Source organism: Anser anser (genome assembly GCF_964211835.1).
Source record: "Anser anser genome assembly, chromosome: 13".
NCBI classification, from domain to species: domain Eukaryota; kingdom Metazoa; phylum Chordata; class Aves; order Anseriformes; family Anatidae; genus Anser; species Anser anser.
This window is the reverse complement of record NC_139734.1, coordinates 21765366-21792125: the sequence shown is the minus strand read 5'-3', so window position 1 is coordinate 21792125 and position 26760 is coordinate 21765366. Positions and strand designations below refer to the sequence as shown.

The window sequence follows — 26760 nt, the reverse complement described above, 5'->3', positions numbered from 1 at the left end:
GCAATATATAGGGATTAAATGTAGGTTTAAGAATCAAAACCGGTATCAGAGTCCTGGTTTTATTTTCATCCACGGCAGACATCAAATTAAGAACAGAACAAGTGGTTCAAATAAAAAAAAAAAAATTCACACTTTTACTTTCACGAGACTTTGCTAAAAATCAGCCAGCACTGCTTTCCCCAGCGTCCTTAGAGCAGCCAGAGCCCCGGGTGATAGCAGTATGCAGCGGTAAGCCACGCCAGCCCTGCTAAACAGCCTGTGCAAACCTGCTTTCCCGTGCTGTTCCTTAGCAGTTTATCTCACTGTTTTTATTAAAAAAATGAAATGTTTTTTTCCTCTGGGAGTCCTTATTTCCAAGCCATCGCTCACCACCGGTGGACGAGCCCACAGCGGAGGCTGGGACGGGTCCTGCGAAATGCGGGGCGATCCCCGGGGCTGGGTGCTCTGCTCGCGGTCGTGCTTTCTGCGAGGCTCTTCCCGATCAGTCACGGATTTGCGGGTGGATGCCGGGGGGCAATGTCCAATTTTCCAAATAGCTGCAGTTGCGTAAAATATTCCAGAGCTGCTGGCCACGAGCTGCTGATCCAACAAACCAGTGTTTGTCTAGCCGAAGACTCGACCGATGATGGATAGCTATTTTCGGGACAGACAAACTTATAACAATAGCTGTTTGAATTCTGATCAGATAAATCCCATCTACTGCAGCTGAGCAAATTCCCACTCGGTGGAACCCACGGCGGCGCTGCTCAGGGCAGGTCCTGCAGGAGCCCGGGGACCTGGGGAGGCTTCGGGAGGCGGTGGCGATGCTCACAGTGGAAATTCATTTGCTGGATTTGTTCATACCATGCCTTAACGGTTCTGCTTATGTGAGACAAACCTTGCCCAAAGTAGCCTGCATGGCATTTTCTAGTGGGGAACTTTCTAGCGGGGAAGTTGGGCGTGTTGCCATCACCATCGGTATAATAAGTCGCTATTTATTAAATGTGAAAGTGGGGAAATCGAGGTCAGCATTTCAGGTGAGGCCACGTGCCTGTAAATGCACATGCGTTACGTGCTGCTTTGTGCTTCCTCCCTCTAATATGATTTGGAGAACTGTGACAATTGCAAAAGTTCTCAGTTGTCTGGACGTAGGGGGTGAATAAGAACATAAACCCAGTATTACTGTGCTATGCTTTTAATGGGAACGGGGAGAAAAGAAGCAAAGTTTTTTTCGGAAAGACTGAACTTGCTCAACAACCTCAGCTATTAGCCGCCTGACCTTTCCCAAGAGAAGCCTGAAGTTACTCACAAATAGCTGATCACATTTACAGCACTCGGCAAATGAAACCGGCAGCGCTAGAGGCGCCGCGTTTGTCCTCCGCGCTGGGACGTGGGATGGGCTTGGTGTTCAAACAACAAGAGGCTGATTTAAAAAACACGGAGACAAAAAAACCAACAATAAATGTTTTTAATCAATGGGCGGTTTACTGTCCAGCCTCACCAGTCTCATGGACTCACCGGAGAAGTTTAAAGTTGGCCAAACGTGCAGAGGGAGCGTTGGATGGAGCTGCACTGATAGAAGTGCCTTAGTTTACATTTGATCTTTTGAGGTTTGCTCTGTAATTAGATGATAATTTGTATCACAATTATGCAAAACAAACGAGGATTGGCTAGCAATGTAGACCAGAACAAATAAGCACACGGAACATTTGAAATGTATCCAGTATTAAAACTATTTACATGTGTGGCTCAGGCCACATTGGACATGTTGTTCCAATAAAGTTACAGAAAGGGAAAAGGCCAGTATCGGTTCCTACGAAAGTTTCAAATGTTCATGTTTACAAATTTGTATTGCACATTAATATGTAAACACACACTATAGGAAACAGATGACTCTGCAGTATTTATGCGTCCTTTCTTCTTAGATCTGTGTGCACTGAACGCACAAAACGCGCAGCGACTCCGTAAAACGGGGATAACAAAGCTGAACGGGAGGCGCTGCGTCCGACCACGTCATTTTGAAATCACCAGCCCGGCAGCTAGTTTGCGTGAAGTCCTTTTGCAGCAGACGAGGAAAAACACCTCCCTTGCAATCCGTACACGAGACCGTGACACGTTAGCCAACTTTTGCCACCCCACGATTTGTGATTTAGGGCGCAGGCCCCAGGCACCCTGTCCCGTACGTGGCTGGGTCCGTGCAACTCGCAGCCTCCTGGCCCCGGAGGAGGTCCAGCAGTGCCGGGCAGCCTGGATGCAGCCCTCGGAGCTGCTGGGAACGATCCTGGCTGCAAGGGCGCTCGCAGATGTTGGGCATTACGCCGCAAGCCGCTCACGCTTACTAGAGCTTCGCTTTCTCTGAGCTTGTGTAGTTTCTGAATTTTATGGTTATTTATAAATCCACTTCTCCTCTGTGTCCCTCCGGTGACATTCATGAGAAGAACCTACCGTCTGCTTCCTTACATCAAACGGTTTCCTTCCGCACGAAGCAGATTGCTTCTCCGAAAGCACCGAGCTTTGAGTTTATTGTGGCAATTAAGCAGAAGAAGTATTCCAGGTTTCGCGAGGGACCCTTTGAGCTTATAAATCAAATGACACAAACCAGAAAGTAAAATTCAAGACCTTTCTGGAGAGGAAAACACCGACATTAAGGGAAAACCCCAGGTAAAAGTAATATTTGCTGCCTGAAGAGGCAGTTCCTGAACAAAGCCAGAGACAGGGGCAGGGGTTGGGGATGGTTTCTGCCTCTCTGAAGTCTGAAGATATATTGGATGCACTAAAGAGGTTTTCAGACATTTTCTGTTATCGTAAAAGCTTCGCTCCTTCAGATTTTGAGAGAGCACCTTTTCGGTGAAATCCACTTTTTCCTTCTTGGCGTTGGCTCCAGATCTCCTCTCGGAGCAGGGTCCCAGCTCCAACAATTTCCTCCGTGCGCGGCGGGCAGCTGGGAGCACTTAGCAGCTAATCAGCCCAATTCGGCTCACCTGCCTGAGCGATCCCCGACAGCTCCATCTGCTTCCAGTCAGGCTGCGAACAAAACGGGGGCCTCGGCTCCAAAGGGGAGGAAAGAGCAACGGAGCGGTGGGGTTTGCTTGCGGCTGCCCATGCTGGTGCTCAGCCGATGCTCTGGGGACGCTCGCTGCCCTACCCCTTCACCACGGACCTGTGACCTAAAGCCGGCAGAAATTCACTTTTTGATTTAGGTTTAGAAAGACGTGCTTGCCGGTTTTGCGCTCACCAGGAAGGTTTGAAATACCGTCGAAGGGATGTGACATCAAACGTCTGAAGTGTTGCTGAGGGAGGGACCACGATACCTGTTAGGGTGGCTGGATGCTGCCCTGGCCGTACCCACCTCGCCCCAAACGCTCAGCAGCTGGAACCATCATCTTCCATCATACGTTACTTTAAATGCCTTGGAGGCCCTGCCCTTGACAAATGTTAAATGCGCTGCAGAAAAGGCCCCGCGGATTTATGGCGGTTTGCTAAATTTGAGGGTGGGATTGTGTTTTGTGGGTGTTTTTGATAGCAGGACAAAAGGGAGCAATCCAGGTGGCTGGGCTGATTTATCTGCCACCGGCACCACAAACCCTCCATGCAGGCTCTAAAAAAAAAAAAAAAAAAGTATAAATCATTCATAAATACAAATAAAAAAATTACCTTGTGAGGGAATGAAAAAATGCTCCCCTGTGAGCATTTCCCCAGGGCTTTACAGGCACAGGCACGAACCACAGGCACAAATGCCCCTGCACACCACTCAGATTTTATTCAGGCTCACACAAACACCTTGATTTCCACAGTCTTCCAGTAAACCATTGCGTACACTCCTAGTAAAACCTTCGCAATCTTGAAGTGGATAACTAATGGTCTTATAAGTATTGACCACCAACCAATTTTATTCCACCAGGTAAAAACTGTCATGAATATTCAGCTGCCTGCTCCAGGACGTGCAGGTACCGCTTAGCATTGCGCTCAGCATCCCTCTCCTCTGTGCACTGACAACACTTTTAGATTCAGAGCTTTACCAAATTCTTCCTTTATCTTCATTAAAAGTCTTAACCGTAAAATTAATTGAAGTTGATAAGCCATTTCCTGTATCGTATTTCTTCCAGCGTTATCAATATCGCTAATAAAAACATAGATTGAAACAGTATGTTGTAATGTCCAGGATATAAGCCAGGTTTTGCTGCAGCTCAGATAAATATGAATTTGGCCTTTGGCTTTCATAAAAACAGGCTAATGTCTCTATCGGGGCTATTCGGACGGATAACATCAGCCCCCTCCTGCTTCAGTGCTCAGCACTACCAGTATTTAGGTGAGCGACGGGCTGCTAGGAGAAACAGAGCTCTATTTGCTGAAGATTTTCCAGATTAGAACAAAGCAAAGCGAAGAGGAGCCCCGAGACTTCATCTCAACCCGAAACCCAACATCTCCAGGGCCTTCACGCTCTGAAGTGCCGACGCTCCTCGTGTTGGCTTGGCTTGGGCGTTTTCTGCGGCAGAACTGCGGAGGAGAAGGCGTCGCCACGAGGTATTTCAGAAAGAGGCTGGGGAAGGGTTGGTTTGGCTACAGCTCCGTCGCCTCGGCGGTTTCTCCTCCCCTGGCTGATATTCCAGCTTTCTAAAGTGGTTTTGGGTCGAGCCCTGTTGTGTGGCGCTGGAGGGCTGCGCCTCCCCGTGTGGGGAAGAGCCGAGAGGAGTCAGGAGCCCTTCAGCACGATGCAAGCACCCGAAAGCCTTCCCGTTAGCTGCCGATCCCAAAGACGGGCCTTGCCAGCTCCCTGGCCATGGAGACACATGCAAAAGGCTGCTCCAAGCCAGCGCTCCCCCCGTGATAGAAATACAACGTACTTCTAAATTGTTTTCGAGTATCGCCCGTGCAGCTGGAGTCATGGGCCATAAAAAGGAGGAATTTCACCGGGTAGGTCTCCTGGACGCAGAACAGCCCGTAAAGGAAAACGAGCTGCAGCTCTGCTCGAGCTCGGTGGCAGGGGTGGCTCCCACAAACGGGGATGGGTTTGCCCCTTTTGGGGCGAAACCGACCCCAATACCGGCAGCATGGAGCCGGTGCTCGCCCGCAGCCTTCCCCTCCCTCCCGCTGGCATCGGGAACCCCCTGGTAGCGCATCGGCAGGAGGATTAAACGCCAAAGAGCACGGAAACGTTTTCCCCTTGACAGGCTGAACAAGCCCAGGAATAGCAATTCGTTGTCTAATGGCAGGAAGGAAAATTAGAGGCCTCGCCACGAGGAGGATTTGCTGTGCAGCAGGTGAAAACATGGATGGGTGATTTTAAGACAATTTGTCAGTTTAAAAAAATAATCAAAACATACACGGGACAGGGGGAAGCACTCTGAGCGCTTTATTTCCAGTAATTGTGCTTGGTCAGTTTTGATCTCGCAGTTTCTGCTTTGACAGCCACGCTCGCCCCAAAGCCGGCCCGCACGCTCTAATTCTGCTGTCTTTTTTCTTAAAATAGGACACACCTGCGAGGAAGGCGAGCTTCTTCAAGACATTCCTGATCTGGAGCGTATTAAACTGATATTTTTGTTTTGTATTTTTGATGATTTGCTCCAGTGATAGCATAATAGCATGATATTTTGCCTGGGACTGATTAAAACATTTCTTTTGATCAGGGCAGCAGATTGAAACAGTTGTTTATTACTGGACAAAGCTTCAATAAAAAAAAAAAAAAAGAAGAAGAAGAAGAAGAAAAGAAAAGAAAAAGAAGAACGTGGCTCTGGGTTGCTGTTGAGTCTGCTTTTTTGCCAGGGGAATTTCCTTCAGTTTTGGGAACGGCACAAAATTCCCTGTTTCGGCTTCAGCGCTGGAGTGGTGATGGCGGGGAGGGTCCGGCTGCCGCCTTCCCCAAAATTAGAGGAGGTAAAAGAAAAAATTGGAGGTAGGGAAGGGAACGAAAGGGCCAGGCTGCTCAAGGGGCAACGCATCGTGCTGACAGACAGCGGATGAGATCTTGGTCGTTTGATTTTAAGCTCCATGGGCACTGAATAAAACTCATTTTTCAGTCTCAGAACACACCGTGCCCCGGACCACAAGTGACACAGGTTTCTGTAAGCAAACTCAGCATTTCCTAGAAAAGTCATCCTTCCAAGCTGCTCGCATTTCTGCACGTTTCAAAGCTACCTATATATTAACCTTCAGACTCCAGCTAAAAAGTTCTTTTTTTTGCTTTCTAAACCGAAACCAGAGTCATATTGTTACAAGCCGACAACATCTGAATGTAAATGTGTTATTTTGGTTTAACTCCAGTTGCTATAAAGACTTTCAAGAATATAGATTTTAATTACATAAATATTTTTAATAAAATCCCACATTTAACTGCTGGCAAGACTGTAAGGGAAAAAAACAATAATATCTGGCTCTGTCTCTTTGACAGAACAATTCTTCAAGTTACATTTGCCACATTCACGCAGCTGTGACCAATAACTCCGCTGTCTTTATTATTCTCCTATGATATGAAATTAAAATGAACTGGAAATGTTTATGCCACAAATGGCGTGCAACACATTAAACAGATAATGCAGGCTAAGGTTTTGCTTAAAGCAGCGAGTTCCTCCTCCAGCAGGACCGCGCTGTAACTTAATCCACGCTTTTCCCAGGCAGCGGAGATTGCTGCTCTGTCGAAAGCCTCAAACACATAACAATATCTTCATTAAAGAGGAATTACTTCCATCTCACCATTCCCAGGTGCCACTGAAAGCGAGGCTTTGTTTCATGTGGCCAGTTTCAATTACTGTGTTTACATCAGCAGATTCCTTGGCTTCGTGGAACATTTTTAGATAAATCTATTTCGGTTTTTGTTTGCTTCCCCTTGGCTTTTCCCCGCAGCGTGTTTATAAGCTGCATATTAATTCGTTGGTCATGCCTTTGGTATTTTTCACCGCTTTCAAAAAAAAAAAAAAAGGACCCCATCGCGTTCGATCATCTCAGCCCAACACACTTTTTCCTTGTTTGCACCAATCGATACATAACAAATTATTTAAGGCTGGTAATTCTCCCAGGGTGTGCACCTGCCCCCCGTCTGCCTGGCACTGTCCCCCCCCGCAGCAGGCAGACGCCAGCCCTGTCCCCTTTGGGATGCGGAGCTGCTGCGGGCTGAAGCCACGGGGAAAGGAAGGGGTTGGGAGCCACAATCCGGGAATGCATCTCCCGCATCCCTGCGGCGCGGTCTAGTGGTGCCGGGACATCGGAAGCGTGAGGAATGATGTCTGTAAGTCCTGCCTGCCCCCAGCACTTCTGTCAGCAGCTCTGTGCCCGACTCCCTCTCCCCCGGCACACTGCGCGTTAACGCCGCTGTCCACTGAGATAACAGCAGCAGTTTTGTTATTAAGAGGCTCTTTTGCACCGATTTTGTTAAAATACAGCTATCTACAGCGCTAGCAAACGAAAGATAAAATCGAATTCTTTGTTAAAGCAGGAGTAACTTTGAAATACAGGCTTGGAGTATATCAGTTCTAGCTTTCGGTATTGATTTTTCATAGAGGATCTTTACCTTCCCTGGCACAGAAACACAGAGGTGAACGCTTCTCTGATTTACAGCTGCAGAGTTTGAGGCATCTGCAGATTTGGAGGCATTCTGCAAGACAAGCAGCAGTCCCAGCATCGACGTGAGGGCAAGAGGCAGCCAGGGCGGACCTGAGCCTGCTTTTGGCTGCCCACCGTGCCCGGCCCCAAGCTCTTGGCAAAGGGAAAGGCCCGATCCTGCCATGGGAAACGCCTCCTGCCACACTCTGCATTGCACCATAGCTTTTGGGACTGCAGCATTTGGCTAACACCGCTGTCAGTGCACCCATGGGTGCTGTTGCATGGGCCCAAAGCACACGCCAGGACAAAATGTCCCCGTGCCATGGGACGAGTTTGCAGCTCGGGTGCCTCCAGATGAGCCGGAGCAGCAGCAGCAGCAGCAGCACCCCCCCTCCCCAACCTACCAGGCACCACCACCACCTCCCCAAATGGTTTTTAAGCTCGGCCGCGATCAAGTGAAAAGGGAGCAGCCCAAATTAGCCGTGAACCCACCGTTTTGGGCAGCTCTCCCGTCCTTCCCACCGCAGCACATAGGCATCCCGCTGTCCGCAGGCACGGCTGACGGGTTTTTGGCACGCTCTGAATTGCACTTGGACAAGAAACCACAAAAACCTCTCCCCGCGGCTCTGCCTCGGCCAGCCCGGGAGCTGCACGAGACCCACCTCGCATCGGATGTCCCCTAATATCGCCTGTCGTGGGCGATCTGCGGTGTCCCGGGCTGATTGCTAATTGCTAATGGTCCGCAGAAGAGCGCTGTGCGCTGCTACACGACGCTGGCTCGAGGAGCGCACGCTCGCAGCACGTCACGTCGGATTTGCTTTAATATTTCAAAGCACTGCAGAGCAGTGCTCCCCCAAAGAAGTCCGACTGTCCAGCCCCTGCAGAATAAAAGGCCAGAGTTAAATGTGCGCATTGTGGGTGTGGGGGGGGGGCTTGGCTGTCCCTGCAAAGCAGAGCTTAATTAGCGCCCGCCGATCGCGGCGTAAATCTCGCCGGCGAGGGAAGGAAGCGAGCGGCGGCGCGAGCTGTCAGCAGCTCCCTGGGATCTGACAGGGTCCGACAAATGCTTTCCACATCCTGACCCCGCACGTCAATCAGGGGAGAGCCCCTCGTGCTGCTCCCACCGCCCGGCCCCGCTCCCTGCCCGCAGCCCTACAGGGGCAGGGAGGGATCCGGGATGGCCGGGGAGTTCCTCGGCACCGGCACGGATGGGTCCTGCAGCTTTCCGGGCTGCTCCCCGAATAGCAGGCCAGTTTCAATCTCATTTATATCTCCGTAACCCGAAGTATAGCTCAGAAGTCAGCTTCTAGCATTTCCATTCAGGGTGAAGAATAATATTCCACTTCCCCCTCTGCACCCCAAGCGATTTTCATTTCACGGGGGCTGAGCTCAACGTGGACGTGAGTTTTGGAGCTGCACTAAAGGATATGAAGGTGCTAGAGAAAATACAGCAGAGAAGTGACACAGAAATGCCTGCGTTAAGCTCTGCGAAGGAGTCGATTTAATGCAGCAGGGAGCTGTGACAAAACATCACACTTAACACAGTGAAATGTGTGAAAATCCCGACTTGGTGTCTGCGGCTCTCACGGCAGCTGGAACCGCTCCCTGCCCCCGGACCCAGCACGTGTTCGGCTGCACCATGCCTGCAAATACTGATGTGCTCAGCACGTGCCCAGCTCACTTCTCCCTCGCCTGCCAGGGGCTCGGGTCCCCAGCACCTCTCCTGGACATGTGTCTGGGGGCATCTCGAGGGGCTCCTCAGTGGGGTCAATAGCTAAAATACACCCAAAAAAAAAAATGATAATAGGGTTTTTATCTTCTTCACACGTGTTAGGGCGCTACAGCAGCAAATAACGTTAATTTTTATGTGCAGCCTAAGCAGAATTGTTAGCACGTGGTTGGAGCCAAGCCTTTGAGAAGACATCGAGGTTGCTCCGAGTGACCAGAGCTCCTCGGTGTCCCCGCTGGGCTGGGCCCAACCCAAACGTGCGCAGATCAGAGATGTTGCACGCAGAGGCGAACGTAAGCATCCCACCCTCGCCGCTGGGAGAGGAGCTGACCCCCGGCCCCCTTGTGAGGGACGGAGGAGAGCAAAGCGTGCAGCTGCCATCAATTCGGTCACATCGCGCCGCCCCTACAAACCCGAGCCTGGGTGGGTGTCTTGTTAGGGTTCCCGGGACGAGCTGCTCGTCTGGGAGGCGATGATAAAGTTCACTTGTGACTAACGAGGGCCTTTTCGTTCAATTAATTAAGGGCCCGTGCTTTGCAAATGACGACTTTCATTTATTTATTTCCGTCAGCCTGACAACCGTTTGGATGTCTCTGTCACCACCGAGCTACTGCCAAGGCGCCTTGTGGGGAGGAAAAAGAAGAAAAGAAAAGAAAAAAAGCATTTATTCCTTAACTTGGAAAATATGCCCTTTCTTAAATATCCAGTCAATATTATTGTGTTAAAAATAAATTGCTTTAAGAATGAATGCTTAAAAAAAATGCCCGAAGAATATTTTCCCTTTTGGAAGACCAACCTTAATCTGCTCTCCTTCTGAAGACAAAGGAAATTGGCTTTGTTTTTGAAATTAATGCTGTTATTTAGAAACATACCATATTTCTCACCTGTGTGATTCACCTGCGCTGGCTTCCATGCAACACCAAGAATTTAAAGGGATGAAATTTAATGAACAGGTTGCAAGCAAGCCGTATGCGGGTGAACACCAAGGTCTACAAAGCTCCAGCACGTCAATGAGGCAGCAATAAGCAAAACAAGTGATGGTCAAGAATCCAGCGAAGAGCATCCAAAGGGTTCGGCTGTGGCTTTGCTTTGGAAATTGATGTCCCACATCCCACTGCCTGCCCGCAGGGCTTCCTGCGCGGGGTCATCCCTCGGAAAAAAGGAAAGGCGCACGCGGACGTGGCCCTTGGCTGCACCGCGGGGTTCTCCCCTTTGCTGGGGGAATTATTTCTTTGTTACTTAATCATCTGTAATTATCTCCTGGAGTAAATTCTGTTGGTGCATCAATTTTCAAACACAACATTCGTTTTTATCAGTCATGTTTATTTAATTTTAGCTGATTAGCACAGAACCTAACAAGTGGCTTAGACTAACAGTGTGTCACTGCTGAAGTATTTTGTAGGTAACAAGAAGACATGGAATAGTGCACATGTTGCTTTGTCTGCATTAATCTATTTACATTGTAATTCTTCAACTGTTTTTAATGGCTGGTTCAGCTGGAAGCAATTAGTTGCCCAAATTAAAGCCACATTTCTCACTTTGTGCACTGTGAAGGTTTTTGGTTGTTGTCTTTTCGTTGTTTTTTGTTTTTTGAATCAAGACAGATATCACTTGAAAACGCATGAAATCCTATTGAGGGGCTGATCCCGCTGCTCGGCTCCGTGCTCCCATTTATCCCTTTTAAGCCAAATACTCGGACGGGCCCCGGGCTGCTGCGTTTGAAGGGGAAGGCTGCTCGTCCCAGCTCCTCTCGCCTCCTGAGTGAGGTTCCTCCAGCTCTTCCCACACCACCGCAGCCAGCTTGAAACCCAGACCCGGGGCTGTCGGGGATGGCTTCCAGCCACGACTGCGTCCTCCTGGTGGCACGTCCATGGGAAGCACGAAGTGACACCTCGCGGCTTCGCCCTGTCCTGGAGCAGCGTGCCGGTGCTGCGAGGCGATGCCAGCCTGGAGGGAAGGGGCAGCACTGCCTGGTGTTCGCCACATCGTGCTCCCCTCAGAGCTCCCGAGAGGGGCTTCCCTGAGAAATTTTCCTTAGGAAGCACTATTTTATAACATTTTGCCTAGAAAAAAAAAATTTGGACGAGGCGTTGCCGTGCTCGCCTCTCACAACGGTGAGGAGCAAAGCCCTGCTGCGCCCTCCACGGCCCTGAGGACACCCCATGAGGTGGTACCCATGGGGAGGGGGATGTGGGGCGGGAACCTGCAGGGAAGGGGGATTCACCAGCTTACAGTCCAAAGTGAGTCTTCTTCACTTAAGACAACACTCAAACCGAATAAATCGAGCATTTGCACGGGCTCTGTGCCACGGCAGAGCTCGCCTGGCCACCAGGGCCAGGCAGCTGCTGGCTCCATCGCCTCCCCCCCAGAACGGAGGACAGCATCCCCCAGCAAGTTCGCTGCCTCTGTCGCTTTGTCACAACCCGAGAGCCCCTCGAATATTTTGGTGTATTTAATTATCCTATCTGCAGCATCTGTAGCTCATTACATGCTCGGGCTGAGCGGTGCGCGGAGTCAGGTTGCGCGGAGGCAGAGGTCAGAGCAGCCTCCAGCCCGGCTGTGCCACGAGGCGGCAACTCCAGCCAGCCAAGAGAGCAAACGCTGCTCCGTGCCTACCGCCAGGACCCTCTCACTCCGGCAAAATAAAGGAAGGTAGCCAGTTCCTCCTGGCTACCCACTGCCTTGAGCACCAGAAGCACACGGGGCAGCCAGCTGCTCTTTCTTGCGGCTCGGTGCACCGGGGCTGGTGCTTCGCAGCACCCTCCCTGCTCCACCACGTCTTGCTTTTAATATACTGCCCGGCATTAATCAAACGGTTTGGAAGCATCCTGTATCAGCTCTGCAAAGCAGAGCTTAAATGATTTACTGGCAGATTCTTTCAGCTCCTGTTAGCCCCCTGTTTTGCTTTCATGTCGGTAGCAGAGGTCAGCAGCGGGAGGAGATGCATGCTTTCACTTTGTCTCACATTTGCTGCTGTCATTCTAACCCCGCGCGGGTCCCTGCAGAGCAGCAGGATGTGTTCATGCTCGCAGCCCTCTATGCTAATTGATTTTAGGGAGCCCATTCATCAGTTTAATTTAGTAGATCACCCACCAGGTTTGCTGTTCACTGTCAAAGGTAATTCAATTAAAACCCAGAAGTGTGACTAACTATTCGACGCTAAATATGCTTAGCAGCTGTGTTGCTGTATCTTCTCCATCCTATTGTGTCTGCAGAGCAGCCCAGGCGCAGCATGTGACCGAGCCATACCTTGGCAGATTAAAGTACACAACAGCTTGGCAGCAGTGCCAAAAATTAAGTCCAAATGCCTTCTTCAGTATGCAACGACATGCAAACGTCTAAACGTCATAGTTCCAGCAAAGAAAAAAGCCTCAAAAGTGCTGAAAGTCAGCAGTGGATAAAATGGTTGGATTAAATCTGTGCATCTGTAGTTTTGGGGGGGGGGGGGTTGTGTTGTTTTTTTAAATAACCTCCACAAGAATCAAATTCATTCTCTTTTTCATTCCTACTTTTAAATACCTGTTTTCTCCCTTCGTCATTAGTCGAGGTTCCTACGAAAGCCACCCGACAGGATTTAATCCCACTGCTGAAGCTGTTTGTAAATCAGGCAGACATTAGAGCGCTTGTCTAAAGATGTTTCTATTAAAGACGGGGGAGAGGGGGGAGAGAAGCCTCGCCGAATTCCTCCGGGCTGACAAACTGTTTTGACACTTGTCTGTTGGCATCGGTCACTCATTTGGGGTTTGGTAGTAATTAAGCGCATCGTTAGTGATCCCGTTGTACGCCATGGGACAAAATGGTGCGTCTGCTTAACAGATTAGAGGAAAACACTATCTGAAAAGCGCAGGTAAACAAGACACACGTCCCCTAACCTTTCACCCCTGGAGAGCAGGGTTCACGTCCCACCAGCCCTGGTGAAGGGGCGGCCGGCGCTGCCGGGGGGGCTGCGGGCACGCCGAGAGATTCCCCAAATGCAGAAACCTGTGTGCAAAAACCTGCGTGTGCTTTCCTGCAGTGACGTCCTAAAGTTATTCATTTTTAAATGAATGAGGCACTGAAATGCTGAGCACCTAATAGCTTCCATTACACGGGTCCCGTTCCATCAGCTTGCGCCCTGCGAGTCCAACCCCGTACAAACGCTGAGGTTTCCCAATTTCCACGAGCTAAAGATGATCAGTGAGCTCCAGCAACAGCCCGGCAGCCTTCCTACGTGGCTTTTTGTAGAGCAGGAGGCAGAATACTTGTGCTGTTCTGCAAATAGTGTCCTGAGAAAGCATCCAGATTTCCAAGCATCACAATAAACCTTCCAGTATTAGCCTGTCCAATAATGTGTAATTAAAAAATATATTATAATAATACATATTTAAATATTTGTTTAAAAAAGCAATGACATAGTTAAATGTAATAATTACCACTAGGTAATGTACATTAATAATTCTATCTTTACAAATAGACATATCTCTGCAGAAGAAATTGCTACAACCACACACTTTGTACAGAGATATCAAGCTTTTAAGCAGCGAAATGCTTGCAGCAACGTAACTGGAGCAGCAAAGGCTTTGATATACGGTCACTGCCAGGAATCCTTTTTTTGTTGTTGCTATTGAATCCTTCCCTTCTTCTGGCATTAATAAATTAAGGCACCTGCTATACAAATCAGCAGAAATCTGGAAAATCATTATCACTTCCATGCGGAAACAACGTCCATCACCAGTGAACAAATAGGATGTCACCTACGCAGGACTTTAAAAAAAAAAAGATTCTGTTTGTCAAATTACTGGAGGAAAAGTCGATCTTACTGTTATGGACTTTATCCACTTCCAGGTCATATCGATTAGTTACAGCAGTCTCGCGGAGACTGGAACTAATTTACAACACTCGGAGCGGGGCTGCCTGCCATGCCGGCAAGTTTCAGGTCCCACGCTGGGGCTCCGCGCGGGCACCTGGAACTGCAAAATCACCGGTAGGAGCACTGAATGGCTCTGGCGTTAGCCCCTTTCCCAGCGAGAGACAAAAAATAAAGTCCTGACTTTTCTAAGCACCAAGCGAAATCTCTCCTATAAAAACTACAAAGCTACGTTAAAGCTTTTTGAAGTCATCTTTGAAAAAAAGAAAGGACAGTTCTGAAAAGCGAACAGTAAAAAGCACAAAAAAGAATATTGAATATCTTTAAATGAAGTTTTGAAATGTTTTCCTATCCCTGACAGCTCTTTTTGACAGAAATTGATTATAATAAAGTATTACGAATCTGATAGTAGGGAAATTAAATTAAGCTGATTATTATCTCCTCAGATATGTGTTTATTACTGTGCAACATTTATTACTTCGGACTTTTGTGAAATGATTGCTTCATTTGGAGTTAACTATTTTAGACCATTCTCACCAATACACTCAGCCTGTCTGAACAGCAAAACATTTTGGTTTAAAAACGTGAGGCTTAGGCTCTGTTACACTCTGAAGTCAGCCCTCTGTAAGTAACAGCTTGAAAGCAGCCTGCCTTTAAGCCCCGCACTGCTGGAAGACACCGCAAAGGTTTCCGAAGAGCTGGGAAGCGCTCAGATCCTACGGCCCATCGATTTCCTATCTCGAACTGTGTATCGCAGCTGATTCAGCGTGACTTTCTTAATAAAGGGTAGTAAAGGTCAAGCGAAAGCCTGTAAGGCTCACTTACTGCATCTTCTTCCAAGTTAAAAAGGCTCAATTGGCACTCGAAATTAGTTGCAGATTGTTCACATCGGTCTTTTCCCTTATCCGAACGGTAATGAAGAGAGCTGCTTCCGATACAAGCAAGGCCACTGACCCTTCTTGTGATTTCGTTGAAAAAATATTGTTTGACAAAAAGGAAAGCGCCAAGCACTATGCTGCAGTCACTTCAAACCAGGCCTTTGCAACAGAGTAAGTGCCAATACTAAAACCAAAAAAATAAAAATACAATGCACTATACAGAAAGTCCTGAAACCAAAGTAAGCACATGCTTCATCAAACAAAGTCCTGACATAGACAGCACTTGTAATGAGAAAATGAAAGTTTGTTAAAATCTATTTTCCATCTGCATACAGTGTTTTCTTCCATATAAAATATAATTATCACAGGACAAAACCGGAACCACACAACAGTCAGAAGAAAGAACTAAAAATTAAGGAACTTAACTTTTAAACAAAATTATACGCTACTGCACCCCTAGCAGTGGATCTCCAAGACCCAAATTAATGCCCGAGGAACAGCAAAGAAAAGCCCTGGCATGTTCAGCAGAGATGGCTGGATGTTAACACGAACTGGCTGATGGCTCTACCAGACTCCTTTCCAGTTTGCACTTTGGGCAACAAACAGGGCAGCGGCCAGGCAAGGATGAAAGCCCTGCCACAGGCGCTTCCCAGCGAGGCTGGACGCCACCCAGAAACAGAGGGGCCACCAGAGACAAACAGTGGCTTAAACAAGTTGGTGGTGACTGGGAAGCCCCCTCTGTTTTAAGGGCTCAAAGATCATTGCTACAAAACCTCTGCAAAAACAAAGCTTGAGGCTCCCTCTGCTGGTTACTAAACAACAATGGAAGGGGAAAATAGAAGTCAAAATTATTATTTATTTATTTTTAGCTCTGTGGAGGACAAACTCAAACACCCACCACCAGCTCCTGCCCTTTTTCCCTTGTTGTGTAGGTTAAGGAAAGAAAAGCCCCTCAGATGCTTAAACCTGAGGGAAATGCTTTGGCTTCCAGACCAGACTACATATTTATAAGTATTATTAAATTTAAATTACTTAGGTTATATTTCATGTTCTTATACTTGATTATAATTACTTCCCAAACCATTGTCCCAAGCCTTTCTCGATAGCACCCACTTCACTTTCTCCTTATTTCTAATTTTCTGGTTATTTTCTCCCAGGAAAACCTTGACGGCATCCACTTGTCTATCCATGTACTGAGACGTGCCACTAGGTAGCCACACAACCTAGGAAGACACCTGAAATCATTTGGCTGTGCAATTTTTATTTACCATTCGCAGTTACATTTACAAATTGTCCCGTACAAGTTATGCAGTTTTCCAGATGAACACTATCAGAGCTACAAAAATTACTCTTCTCTATACACGTCACCAACTTCAGAATTTATTTCTGTACATAGTTGCTGACCATATGTGACAAAATTTCACTGTTTTTTTTTTTTTTTGGCTCTGAGGATCTCCACAAAGGCAAGGTGATGATTTTATCCCAACACAACTGAGAAAGATAAATCACTTTTTTCTCTTCTCATCTGAAGCTTTTCATGGCTTTCAGTTTTCAAATTCAAAAGAATGAAGGCTACCATTACACTAGCAGATGGAAATATAATGCAAAGATACCGCTGTTTTTCAGCAAAATAGAAAAAACTGTCAAGAAAAAACATCCTGAAGCATTTCAAGCAATGTTTCACTTTAGATGTGTCTGCTCATAAATACAAATATTGAGCTATTACTTGGTAATGAGGTTACACAGGAGTTGTACAATTTATTTAGCATGAGATGGGCTTCTACAAACATACACAGTCAACTTCTAAGAAACACTAGAAAAATAGATAGTGAGGAGCCAGAGTTGTTCAGAAAAGAGCAGATGTTTCAAGGAGAACCTGAATGGAAGAACGATACAAAAGTCAAATATTGCTTTAAGAGTAACTTCCAGTTTTAAGCATTTCCAAAAGACTGGAGAAAGATATATACATTAAAAATGCAAGTGTTAAATCTCTGTGAACGCCAGCTCTCATACACAAGCGCTCCTTCCCCAGGAGAGGGCAGATCTCCATGCAGAAGTGAGTGGTACAAAATCCTGGCAACATTCAAATGCACAGCAACACTGAGTGAAAGCAGCAGGGCAAAAATTTTGTTTCCAACATTTTTTCCTCGAGTCAGCTAAGTGTGCCTACTTCTTTGCATCCTAGTCCTGCAGAGGTTACACTGAGTATGTCAATCAAGCCACTAGGTTATTTGTTAATCCCTAACAAGATCCAGAAAACTACTCTGGTACCAGAGCTAACAAGCTTGGGACCTCTGGGAGATCAAAACTATGAAACAGGCTGCATATAGCCAGTAAGATAATGAAGCTTATTTAGTATTTGTCTTGCAGCAAGTTAATCAGGCTCATCTCCTTCTGTTTTGAAATTCCTCCAAGGTTCAAGGCAAGGCAACATACTCAGAAAATCAAATACATGAGGCCTGAGAATAGCGGTCTACCCCCTCAAATAAAGACCAAGAATAGTCCCAAAGCAGCATATTGTTTAACATAAAAAACAAAATAAACCAGAGAAGATATCTGGAGTTGTCTAATTACCAGATAATGAAAACCTCAGTAGTTTATGGTACAGTTCTAACAACAAGCAACTGCAAAGTAAATTCAGATGGGGAATTATTACACAATAGTAACTTTCCAGACCTGTCATAAGATGTACAGTAAGCAAACGTCAAAAAAAAAGTTCACTAAGGCAAAGGCACACACAAGCAGTTTCCACAACCGTGGGTAACTTGGTTGCATAGATACACCATTATGTTTTTGTCACACTGTTCAGGAGTAGCTAGCAAGAAGAGTGTACTACATGGCCTCTTTCTTAAGATGTTTACTAATTGTTTTACAGGATTGTACCTAGACTACAGTTGTGAGTACGTGGTTTCTAAAACACCTTCCAGTTTCCCCTAATTACAGGAGGAACACTCAAGGGTGTTTAAAATAATGCTGCATTGAAAAGAAGTGTAAACATTTTAAACAAATCATTTTAATTTAGGCTGCTGGTCCAAGAGAGAAAACAATCTGAAATGTTGTGGAATTGTGTTATTTAACTTTCCGTATCTTATTTTTACAGTACCCTTGAATACCTTAGTATGTAGCATCCTGCTAGACCTGCAAAGTAACTGGAGTAATGCATCAAAAACAGTTTGAAACAGCTCTGAAATGTTTCCTCATTTTTGCATGTTTTCACTGAAAAAATCCTGCTTGACTAAAAAAGCTGAGTTGCTTTTTTAACTCATATTTCCCCAACACTGAAAAACCCATGTGGTCCTGAAAACAGTGAATTAAGAACTAACTCTAAGTCTAGTGCTATACACCTTTCTCACCCCTACAAATATAAAACAAACTGAGCCCAAAGAGTCAGGAACAGATTTTTAACATCACTGCTTATCACAACACATCACAAGTAGTTTCTGCTACAAATGTCTACAATCATTTCTTTACTTCACAACTGCAGCAAGAGTTTGAAGCTACTGAAAGCAGATTCTCTTCCTGTGCAGAAATGTGAAGGGATAACTAAAACAAACTAGCCTCTCCAGACGTGACTGCAATATTCCAAGTCACATTACTCCACCTGCAGACAGCAATACTGCACCTTACAAAATGAAGTAGCTGCTCCTAATCCAGCGTAACTGATGCGCCCATCCAGCAGCCTGCCCCTTTGAGGCAGAGCTGGCCTACCTTACCCTTCCACTTCTCACCTCTCCCCCCAGCACCAGACCAGCTGCGATGGGCAGAGGAGAAAAAGGCTGATCTGGGTGAGTGCCCTGGTTACAGCAAACAGAGTTGGGACCGTGACTCATGAAGGACTCTGAAGATGTGAGCCTGACGAAAAGCACTTTTGTATTTCTTATTCCATACTTCAGCCTTCTGCCACGTTACAATCACCAGATTTTTTTCTTGCATATTAAAAAGTGACCAGATGAAAAGCCAGCATGACGAGGAATGAAGAAAAGCAGGCTTCAGCTACATATAAGGTTTCTCAGCTTGAACCTAAAAAGAATGGATAGCATGAGCTCCCTATCAGCAGGAGCAAGATACTACGTTGGTCAAAATAGAGGTGAGAGTGGCATTACTGGCTGCACCTCAGGATACTGAGAAGAAAGCAAAAAGGAGAAGCTACGGCACTCAACCTTAAACAAGTATGCTAAAGCATTCAACAGAACTGACAAAGAGTTGAAAAATACATTTTATTCCTCCTGTACTGAAGTGATGAAACCGTACAAGTTCCCAATTATATTAAAACAGCTTTTGGAAACTCACTTTTGAACTGAACCATTAATTTCAGAACAGTTACCTTATCTTTAAAATACTAAAACCACCACAGACTGAAGTCCACTCATTTTTTAACAAGCGTATTTTCATGAAGTCCACACTGTCCACCTCCGTGTTCCAGGAGTTTGGCTGTGTAAGAAAGTTGGCTAGTACAATCATCAGAACTGAATACATCAGTTTTCCAACCATAAACAGTTCTCATAATTTAAAAAAATCACTTCATAATTTAAAATATATATCAATGACACTCTGCTTTTCTTTTAGCTAGAATGTGCCAACATTACTAGCTGACTTAGAATATCAACTTGATTTTGTGAAAAAAGCTTGCAAAAAATATATCAACTTCAAAATGTACAGAAAAAGACATCAGAGAGCTGATACTTTTGGATTACTCAATGTATTTAGAAAGAAGAGCAAGCTTGGAGTGAAGTACCCTATATTACAAATATTAAACACCTAAGCCACGTTTGTAGTGAAGGGTTAGTCACAGAAAGGGCATTTTGAAAGCATGTACACAGACTGCAGCTTTGTTTAACTTAAACTTGATCACGAAGGCGGGCCAGTCTCTGTGACAGCTCATCCTGAAAAGTGTGAAACATAGAAACCAACTATCAGCAATATGAAAATTAACTTTTGGGAAGTTCTGCAATGGTCAAGTAATCTCTTGTTATAACTTTACATGAGATAATTTCATACCATCTGAACAAGATTTGCTTAAGAGCAGCTATACCAGATTAGACCAGAGATCAGTATAGCGCTCTGATCTCTAGCAGAGAAAGGAGTTTCAGAACATAGCGCACACAGATAAATTTTTATGTAAGATCTTTGCAAGTTTAAGTCAGCTTTTACAGAACTGCATTCTTGGATGCAGCCTTGACTGACTAAGTCATAGGCCTAACTTTTCTGGAGGGTCACATGCAAGGTGAAACTGAACCTAAAAATAATTGGGAATATTTGCAGCTTCTCTTACATAAATCAGCCAACAGGAGGCTCCCTGCCTTGCATATGTTAACAGAGTCAGCTTTTTGGAAGTCTGAAATAACCATCCAAAACCACCTGAACTTACTGGATACACTAAACAGACGAACATTGTTAAAATTGTTTTGCTTATATGACTGCTTTAACTACACACTATTGCTTTTGGACAGCTAACATCTAAATACAATTCAGCAAGCTTGTTTTGACTAAGTGAAGCATTAATTCTCATCCCACACTTCTCTAGAAAACATTGATTTCTATTGAAATTAACTTACCTGTTCTGCTGAGGCAACACTTGTACCAACAGAACCTGTCTGTCCTTGAGGTAGTTCCATGTTCAGATCAAGACTATAGTTAAAGGGAAAAAAAACAAAGGAGTAAGTACAATAATCACCAAGTTGAGCAATAGTGGGATAGTGTGAGGTCACTAGTATCCCACAACACTGCAATTCTGCTCATTAAGACAGCTTGACCAGGAAACTAGCTTCATCACAAAGAACCCAAGTCATATATAAGAACCAGCAATCAGGACTGAGCAAGATTTCAGTTTAACAAAGGTGCATCAGACAATATACGTGCAAGTGATGTAAAGGTAGAAAGCCTAGAAGGCTTTTACTAAAAATGAGTCCTTAAGACAACAGAGCAGCACTTCCAGCTTAAGTGTCACCAAGAAGGAAAGCAAAATTCTCTGAAATATTTCTGTAACTAGTGAGAACAGAACTACAGGAAGTTTTAAGGTGATAACATGGGAAAAAAAGGGAAAAAGTGTGGAGAAACAATGCAAGGATTGCTAATGCTAAAGCAATCGTGACATGACAAGTGACAATTTGATTTTAGGCTTTTGCCCAATGTCAATGCGTTATCAGCATTCACAGTAGCTTTGAGTGAAAAAAGAATGAAATACTGGCAACTAAACAATAAATTGGCGATGCCCAGAGGTGAAAGGAAAATAGTGATCCTTGTCTGCTTCTGAGACAGACACATTTAAAGCATCGGTATCTGATCTTCATGTTTACCTGGGAGGGCTGGTGGAACCAACAGACCCACGCAAGAAATAGTCATTCAAACATTTTACCTACCCTGCTTCATCTGCCATTTCCTGTAGAAGCATATCCACTTGGTTCTAGAGAAAGGAAAACAAAATCGATTCAGTTGCATCACTGTAGTTTATAACAAGCTCGTCTGTTCAATCTTGAGAGAACAAATTTTTAACAAAACTGATTTAAAGGGAAAAGACCTTTACAGAACCTATTTGTGCTTTTAACCACCAGAGGGCCCTGTATGAACTCTAAAGGAGCAGCAGAGCTAAGCCTGTTAAAAGCCCATTGAACTTTAGCTTCTGAAAAAAAAAGTGTAACAAAAAATAACCATTTCCAAATAATTAAACTTACCTGTAAAAAATTAAACATACACCTGAACACAGTAAGTGCTATCAACTGCTGATTATGAATTGCTAAAACACTGCTTTGCACAACATGGAATAAAGCCTATCTTTAATACATTTGGGTTTAGGCTTATTTACTTTTTTATTTACAAAGCATTATCTCCAAAAAAGTTCTGACAATTTCTGATAAAATAGCACATTTAGCATCTTGCAGAACAGCACAAGAGGACGGGTGCTAACTATCCCATTATTAACTATCCCGGTATTCTTAACTATCTTAAGAATTGTTTAAGAATTTTAGTAAACATATATAAAGGTAATTATCAACATTTTCACTACACATGTTACTACTAATTTGGTGGTTACTAATGTCATTTTGTTACTATCAGTGAATTAGAACTTGATTTTCTTGCAGTATATTTTGCTTTTCTTAAATAATGCTAAAGCATCTTCTGGGTAAGAAGTTTACTAAGAACACATTGAAATGCTGTTTGTTCAATAGCAGGGTTAAAGATTTCAATACATAATATAAAATAAAGCCTGATAAAAGTGAAATTGAGTAAAATACGTGTGATCATCCACACTTGGGACTGTAACTTGAACTCGTCTCTTCATCATAAACACAAAGTGAAAATGCTCCAGTTCCTGTTGCCTCAAAACAGGCAGAATGAACAGAAGCAGACAGTTTAGACGATTGGAATTTTTAAGATCACTTTTTTAAAAAAAATTATTCTTCTTACTTGTGGCGTTGTTAGCGTAGTAGTGTTGCTCATTGTGTCTTCCATCTGCTGTGTCTGAACATCTAGTGTTTCAAACTGATGCTCAAATTTATCCATTAGTGCAGATATCTAAAAAAACCACAACAAAACATGAACTAAATCACTGATCTGCAGATTAACAGAAAAGAAATACATCTCAACTGGTAAAACTAGAAGCACACTATAAGGCTGCAAGCAGGTTTTGGAGATCAATTTGTGCCACTTCACCCCCCCCAGCTCTGCCCACCCCTCACACAGGGGGGACTTTGAAGCTGACCTACCCCTGAAGTTCAAGCAGGCTGGTAAGAGCCCTATCCAGTCATGTTCCAATTACCTCCTCTTACCAGGGCTTGACAACCACACTGTCATGGGCAACCTGTACCCAGATCTACCACACCCACTGCAAAACATTTTCTCTTTAATTTGAAATTCCCCCTTTTAAAAACTTGTGCACGTTTCCCTTTCCGCTTTTGATGCGCGTCTCCATGAGGGGTTTCTATTTACCTTTTCCAAGTTCATGCTCTTCAAAGTGGCATCCATAGACTTAACTACCCCCGCCATTGACTTCGTTACCTGAAATGAGGCAAAAGAAATGTATTACACAGAAAGAAAAATAAATAGTTTCTTACCAAGTTCTCTTATTTCTGTCCAGCTTCTACAGTATCAAATAGCAGGGCACATGTTACTGCCATCTCACATACCACTTTGTAAAGGCTCCTACCATTTGAAGTTCTATAAATTCACTCATTTGCTTGAAATATGCATTCTGAACAGAAACTCACTAAAAACTAAGATCTACATGGCATTAACTTTTGAGGGTCCCAAAACCTGTCATATGGTAAGGGATATAATTGGTACACAAATCATATGGCAGAACAGCCTCTCTGGCTGCAGAGCAGTACAGCAGGGTACCTTAACAGACTACCTGAGCTAAAAATATTTCAGGAATCACTAGTTCTACACGTGTAGGATTTTATGTATTTGCAAGGGGAACAGAATCTCCTTTGGAGCATGAGTAACAACAAGCAAAAGGAGTTACAAGCTAAAAACATGGAGGATAGCAACCTATTTCTAAAGGGCAACTGCCAGGAGAATTCCAGTACCTGATTTACTAAAGGCTACGTCTGAAAAACTCAAACTTTTCAACTCATTATAGGTAGAATTAAGTCATTTCTAAGAGGATCAGAGGTTTCATTCTTTCAACATATTTGTTAAAATTGACTTACTTTGCCCATCGTCACTGCAGTCTGAACTCTTGCTGCTACAGCATCCACTCTGGCACTCATGCGCAAGAAATTAATTGCTTGATTCTTCTGTCGGATTGCATTTTCTGCATGTATTCGTGCAACTTCCATGTTACCCTTCTGGATTGCCTGTTCAAAAAGGGGAAAAAAAGGCATTTTAGCTTTCCTTGATCTTTGTGAAGACAATTTCCAAATATCCTATTTCATTTTTGAAGTAAGCATCAATTCATCACAATACCTTTTTTCTTGTTTCTAAAAACAGAAAATACCCCCGATAGTTTGAGAACTTTTTCAAGATGTGAACCCTCTAACTTTCCCATGGAAGGTTTTACAGAACTACAAAAAGTTCCTCTTTCCTAAAACTTTTTTTCAGTCTTAAGACCCAAATGCAGATACAGTTGGTATGGCTGTATCTCATGACAAAAATATAGTCAAAAGAATTTAGGGTCTCTCTTTACTATTTTAAGGACTCACAACTAGTTTCAAGTACCTCTTCGTAAACCCTTTTAATACAAGCGGAAAAAGATTATACATTTTTAATTTTGAGAATAAGTCTCTGGGGTAATACATTTAAGACAATTTTCTTAGTAAGTAAATGCCACAAGTTCTTAATAAATGAATCCTTACACTTATTAGCATGGGAAGATTTATAATTGTACAATTTAAATCACAAGCCTTTATCAGTATTATCAGCATGCACACCAAGAAAACAGGAACAAACCACTACAAGTTTTTCAGCTATAGTATGTGAACGAAAGATCTAAAGAGCATGTTTCAGAGTCAGTGCTTACCTTCTTAATTTTTGCTTTCTCAGCCTTTTCTTCTTTGTCGCATTTTTTTGAGTTTCTATTGAGTTCCTTTGCAGCAAACTTCAAATTAAACAGATGTTCTGCAGCATAAGTTAAGGGTCCAAGAACAGAATCAATCCTTACACTGTAGTATTTTTGCTCTCCTGTTTAAAGTGCTACCAACCCAGCATTATACTGTTAATGATATTAAAACCTGAAGAGCGTAATTTAACTAAGCCCATGAAATTCACAAGATAGGGAGACCTATCAAGCTGTTTTTAAATTATATGGACACGTCATACGGGTTTTAAAATCACAGGCCGTAAGGACCAAGCTCAGATCCCAACTGGCTCCATTTCACAGCAAACCTAGTTCTGACAGATACGCAAAACAAAACATCCTCCAAGCGAAATCGAAAGCCTTACTCTGCCAGCTTTCGCTCACACACCCAGACTCGTTGGCTCTCAGTGAAACGGAAGAGCACAGCAAATGGAAGTGCCGTTTACTGGCCCGCCTGGATCCGCCCCAGCACAACAGAATAATTTACAGGGTAAGGGCAAACTGGCTTGGCTGACCACACCCAGGTGCAAGGCAGGAGGCAGGGCTGTCCTTCCCAGCCACAACATGATCTCGGGTTGGAATTGCTCATGCAGTCCCGCATCCTTGGGTCATGTGAGCACTTCTTGGGTCCTGGTGGTTGTCACCTGACAGTTTGGGGAAGAACGCTTAAGTCTGCAAGAGAAACTTTCTTAATTTTTCAACTTCTGCTTAAGACGAAAGCTCTAAGACAGCAGAACAGGCTTTCACAGGGACTTAAATGATTCACATTAAACTGTTAGCATAGGACAATAAAGTACGTGTTGCAAAATTTTTTTTTACAAGAAAATAACGCGTTTTTAAAGTACTGTTGATGAAAGACTGATGTTGTTTGGGAGCTTTCTCAAATAAAAAAGCAGCATAAAGGTTTACAGATATTTTATATTTCTGTCATGCCACATTTTGACGCACCCAGAGAAAGATGCAGCAAATACTACGATGAGTAACAGTTAATTGAAAGTATAAGACTAATCATTATGATGTTTCTTTAGTATTTCTAATATGTAAGTTATTCTAGAGCCATTTTTTCCTCCAGTCCACTCACACATCTTAGAGCTCTGCCAGCAACTTGAAGAGGTTATGAAGTCTGTTCATGTTTGTTACCTTGCCCAATCATCACAAGTACGTTACAAAAAAAGTGACAGCTGTGCCTATACCCATAGTGTACCTACCAAGGTAACTACAACAGTAAAACTAAAATCTCTCCGTGTATTTGTATTTTTTTGTTTTCAAACCTAGGCCGGCACCCCTTTCCGCAGCAATACGCGTACTGCACTGAGTCACTGCCTGGATGATTTCCCGAGCAGCAAAATACCTTTGGGGTGTTCACTCGGGCACACGCCAGGTCAGAGACCAGAACAGCCGGGCACAGCATGAGCTCACCCGCTCACACCCATCGCACGGGGAAGGCGCGTTCGGCACAGCTTCTTCTGGAACAACTTCCTTGGTTACTTGCGTGGGCATTTAACTTTGACCTCCTGGGATCCCGGTGCCCGGCTGCTTTGGAAAAGTGTCCCCTCATCCCCTCACTGCCCCCACAGCCCCGGGGGGGAGCTGCCACCTCCACGGCCAGCCCCGACTCACGGCCAGCCGCTCCAGCGCCCCATCCTCCCAGCCCCTACCACAACAACCGGCAGGGCCGAGCGCCAGCTGCACCCCTCAACTACTGCCGCCTCCGTCAACTTTTACGCCTCTTTTGTGTCTGTGTATCAAGACGGCTTCACCCGGCAGGAAAGCCCGGGCCCCCCACCCCCCTGCGCCCGGCCGGCAGCGGGGGCAGCCCCGCACCGCCGCCGCCCCGACCCCGCTCCGCCCGCATCCCGGGCCCGGCCGCCCGCCCCTTCCTCCCCTTCCTTCCTTCCCTCCCGTTCCCCCCGCAGCCCCCGGGCCGCGGCCTCCCCTCGGATACTCTCCATGCCGGACTCGGCGGCCCGGCGCAGGGCAGGGCGGGCTGGCTGCGGCCTCTCCTCTCGTCCCCTTCCCCTCAGGCCGGCGCTGCGCTGGTGGCTCCGGGCCCCGCTCCGCTCCCCTCCGCGCAGCCGCGCCGGGGCGGGACCGCGCATGGCTGCGGGCCTCTGCCGGCCTCCTGGGCCCGGCCCGGCTCCGCCCGGCCGCTTTTAGAGGGCCCCGTGGGGCCCCGTTGGCCCCGGTGCCTGCCCCTGTCCCGGTGCCGGTCCCGGTGTGGGCCGGGTGAAGCCCGGGGTGGCAGCGGGGCTGGCCTGGGCTGCTGGGCCCCGGCGGA

General features: G+C 45.5%; 1 protein-coding gene and 1 long non-coding RNA gene across 2 annotated transcripts; both read right to left on the bottom strand.

Moving 5' to 3' along the window:
* Positions 1 to 57: 57 nt before the first annotated feature.
* On the bottom strand, positions 58 to 13633 carry LOC310880949. The gene is made up of 2 exons (XR_014572007.1): positions 8008 to 13633; positions 58 to 3577 (listed from the first exon to the last, which is right to left on the bottom strand). It is a non-coding gene; the product is annotated as an uncharacterized lncRNA (long non-coding RNA).
* Positions 13634 to 16212: 2579 nt separating this feature from the next.
* On the bottom strand, positions 16213 to 26760 carry CHMP1B (charged multivesicular body protein 1B). The gene is made up of 8 exons (XM_083797497.1): positions 26428 to 26760; positions 24426 to 24523; positions 23617 to 23763; positions 22895 to 22963; positions 22373 to 22480; positions 21328 to 21371; positions 20524 to 20596; positions 16213 to 19851 (listed from the first exon to the last, which is right to left on the bottom strand). Exons 1-8 carry the CDS (start codon positions 26579 to 26581, stop codon positions 19807 to 19809), a joined length of 738 nt encoding a protein of 245 aa, XP_083653623.1. The 5' UTR covers positions 26582 to 26760; the 3' UTR covers positions 16213 to 19806.

What these genes read in the sequence shown, in the direction of transcription:
- CHMP1B (XM_083797497.1), bottom strand. Translation starts at nt 26,581, where the DNA reads ATGCGCGGTCCCGCCCCGGCGCGGCTGCGCGGAGGGGAGCGGAGCGGG. An exon ending in CTGCAGTGACGATGGGCAAA is followed by an intron (nt 22,964 to 23,616) that starts GTAAGTCAATTT and finishes GCCTCATTTCAG; the next exon opens with GTAACGAAGTCAATGGCGGG. An exon ending in GTGTTGCCTCAGCAGAACAG is followed by an intron (nt 19,852 to 20,523) that starts GTAAGTTAATTT and finishes CACACTTTTCAG; the next exon opens with GATGAGCTGTCACAGAGACT.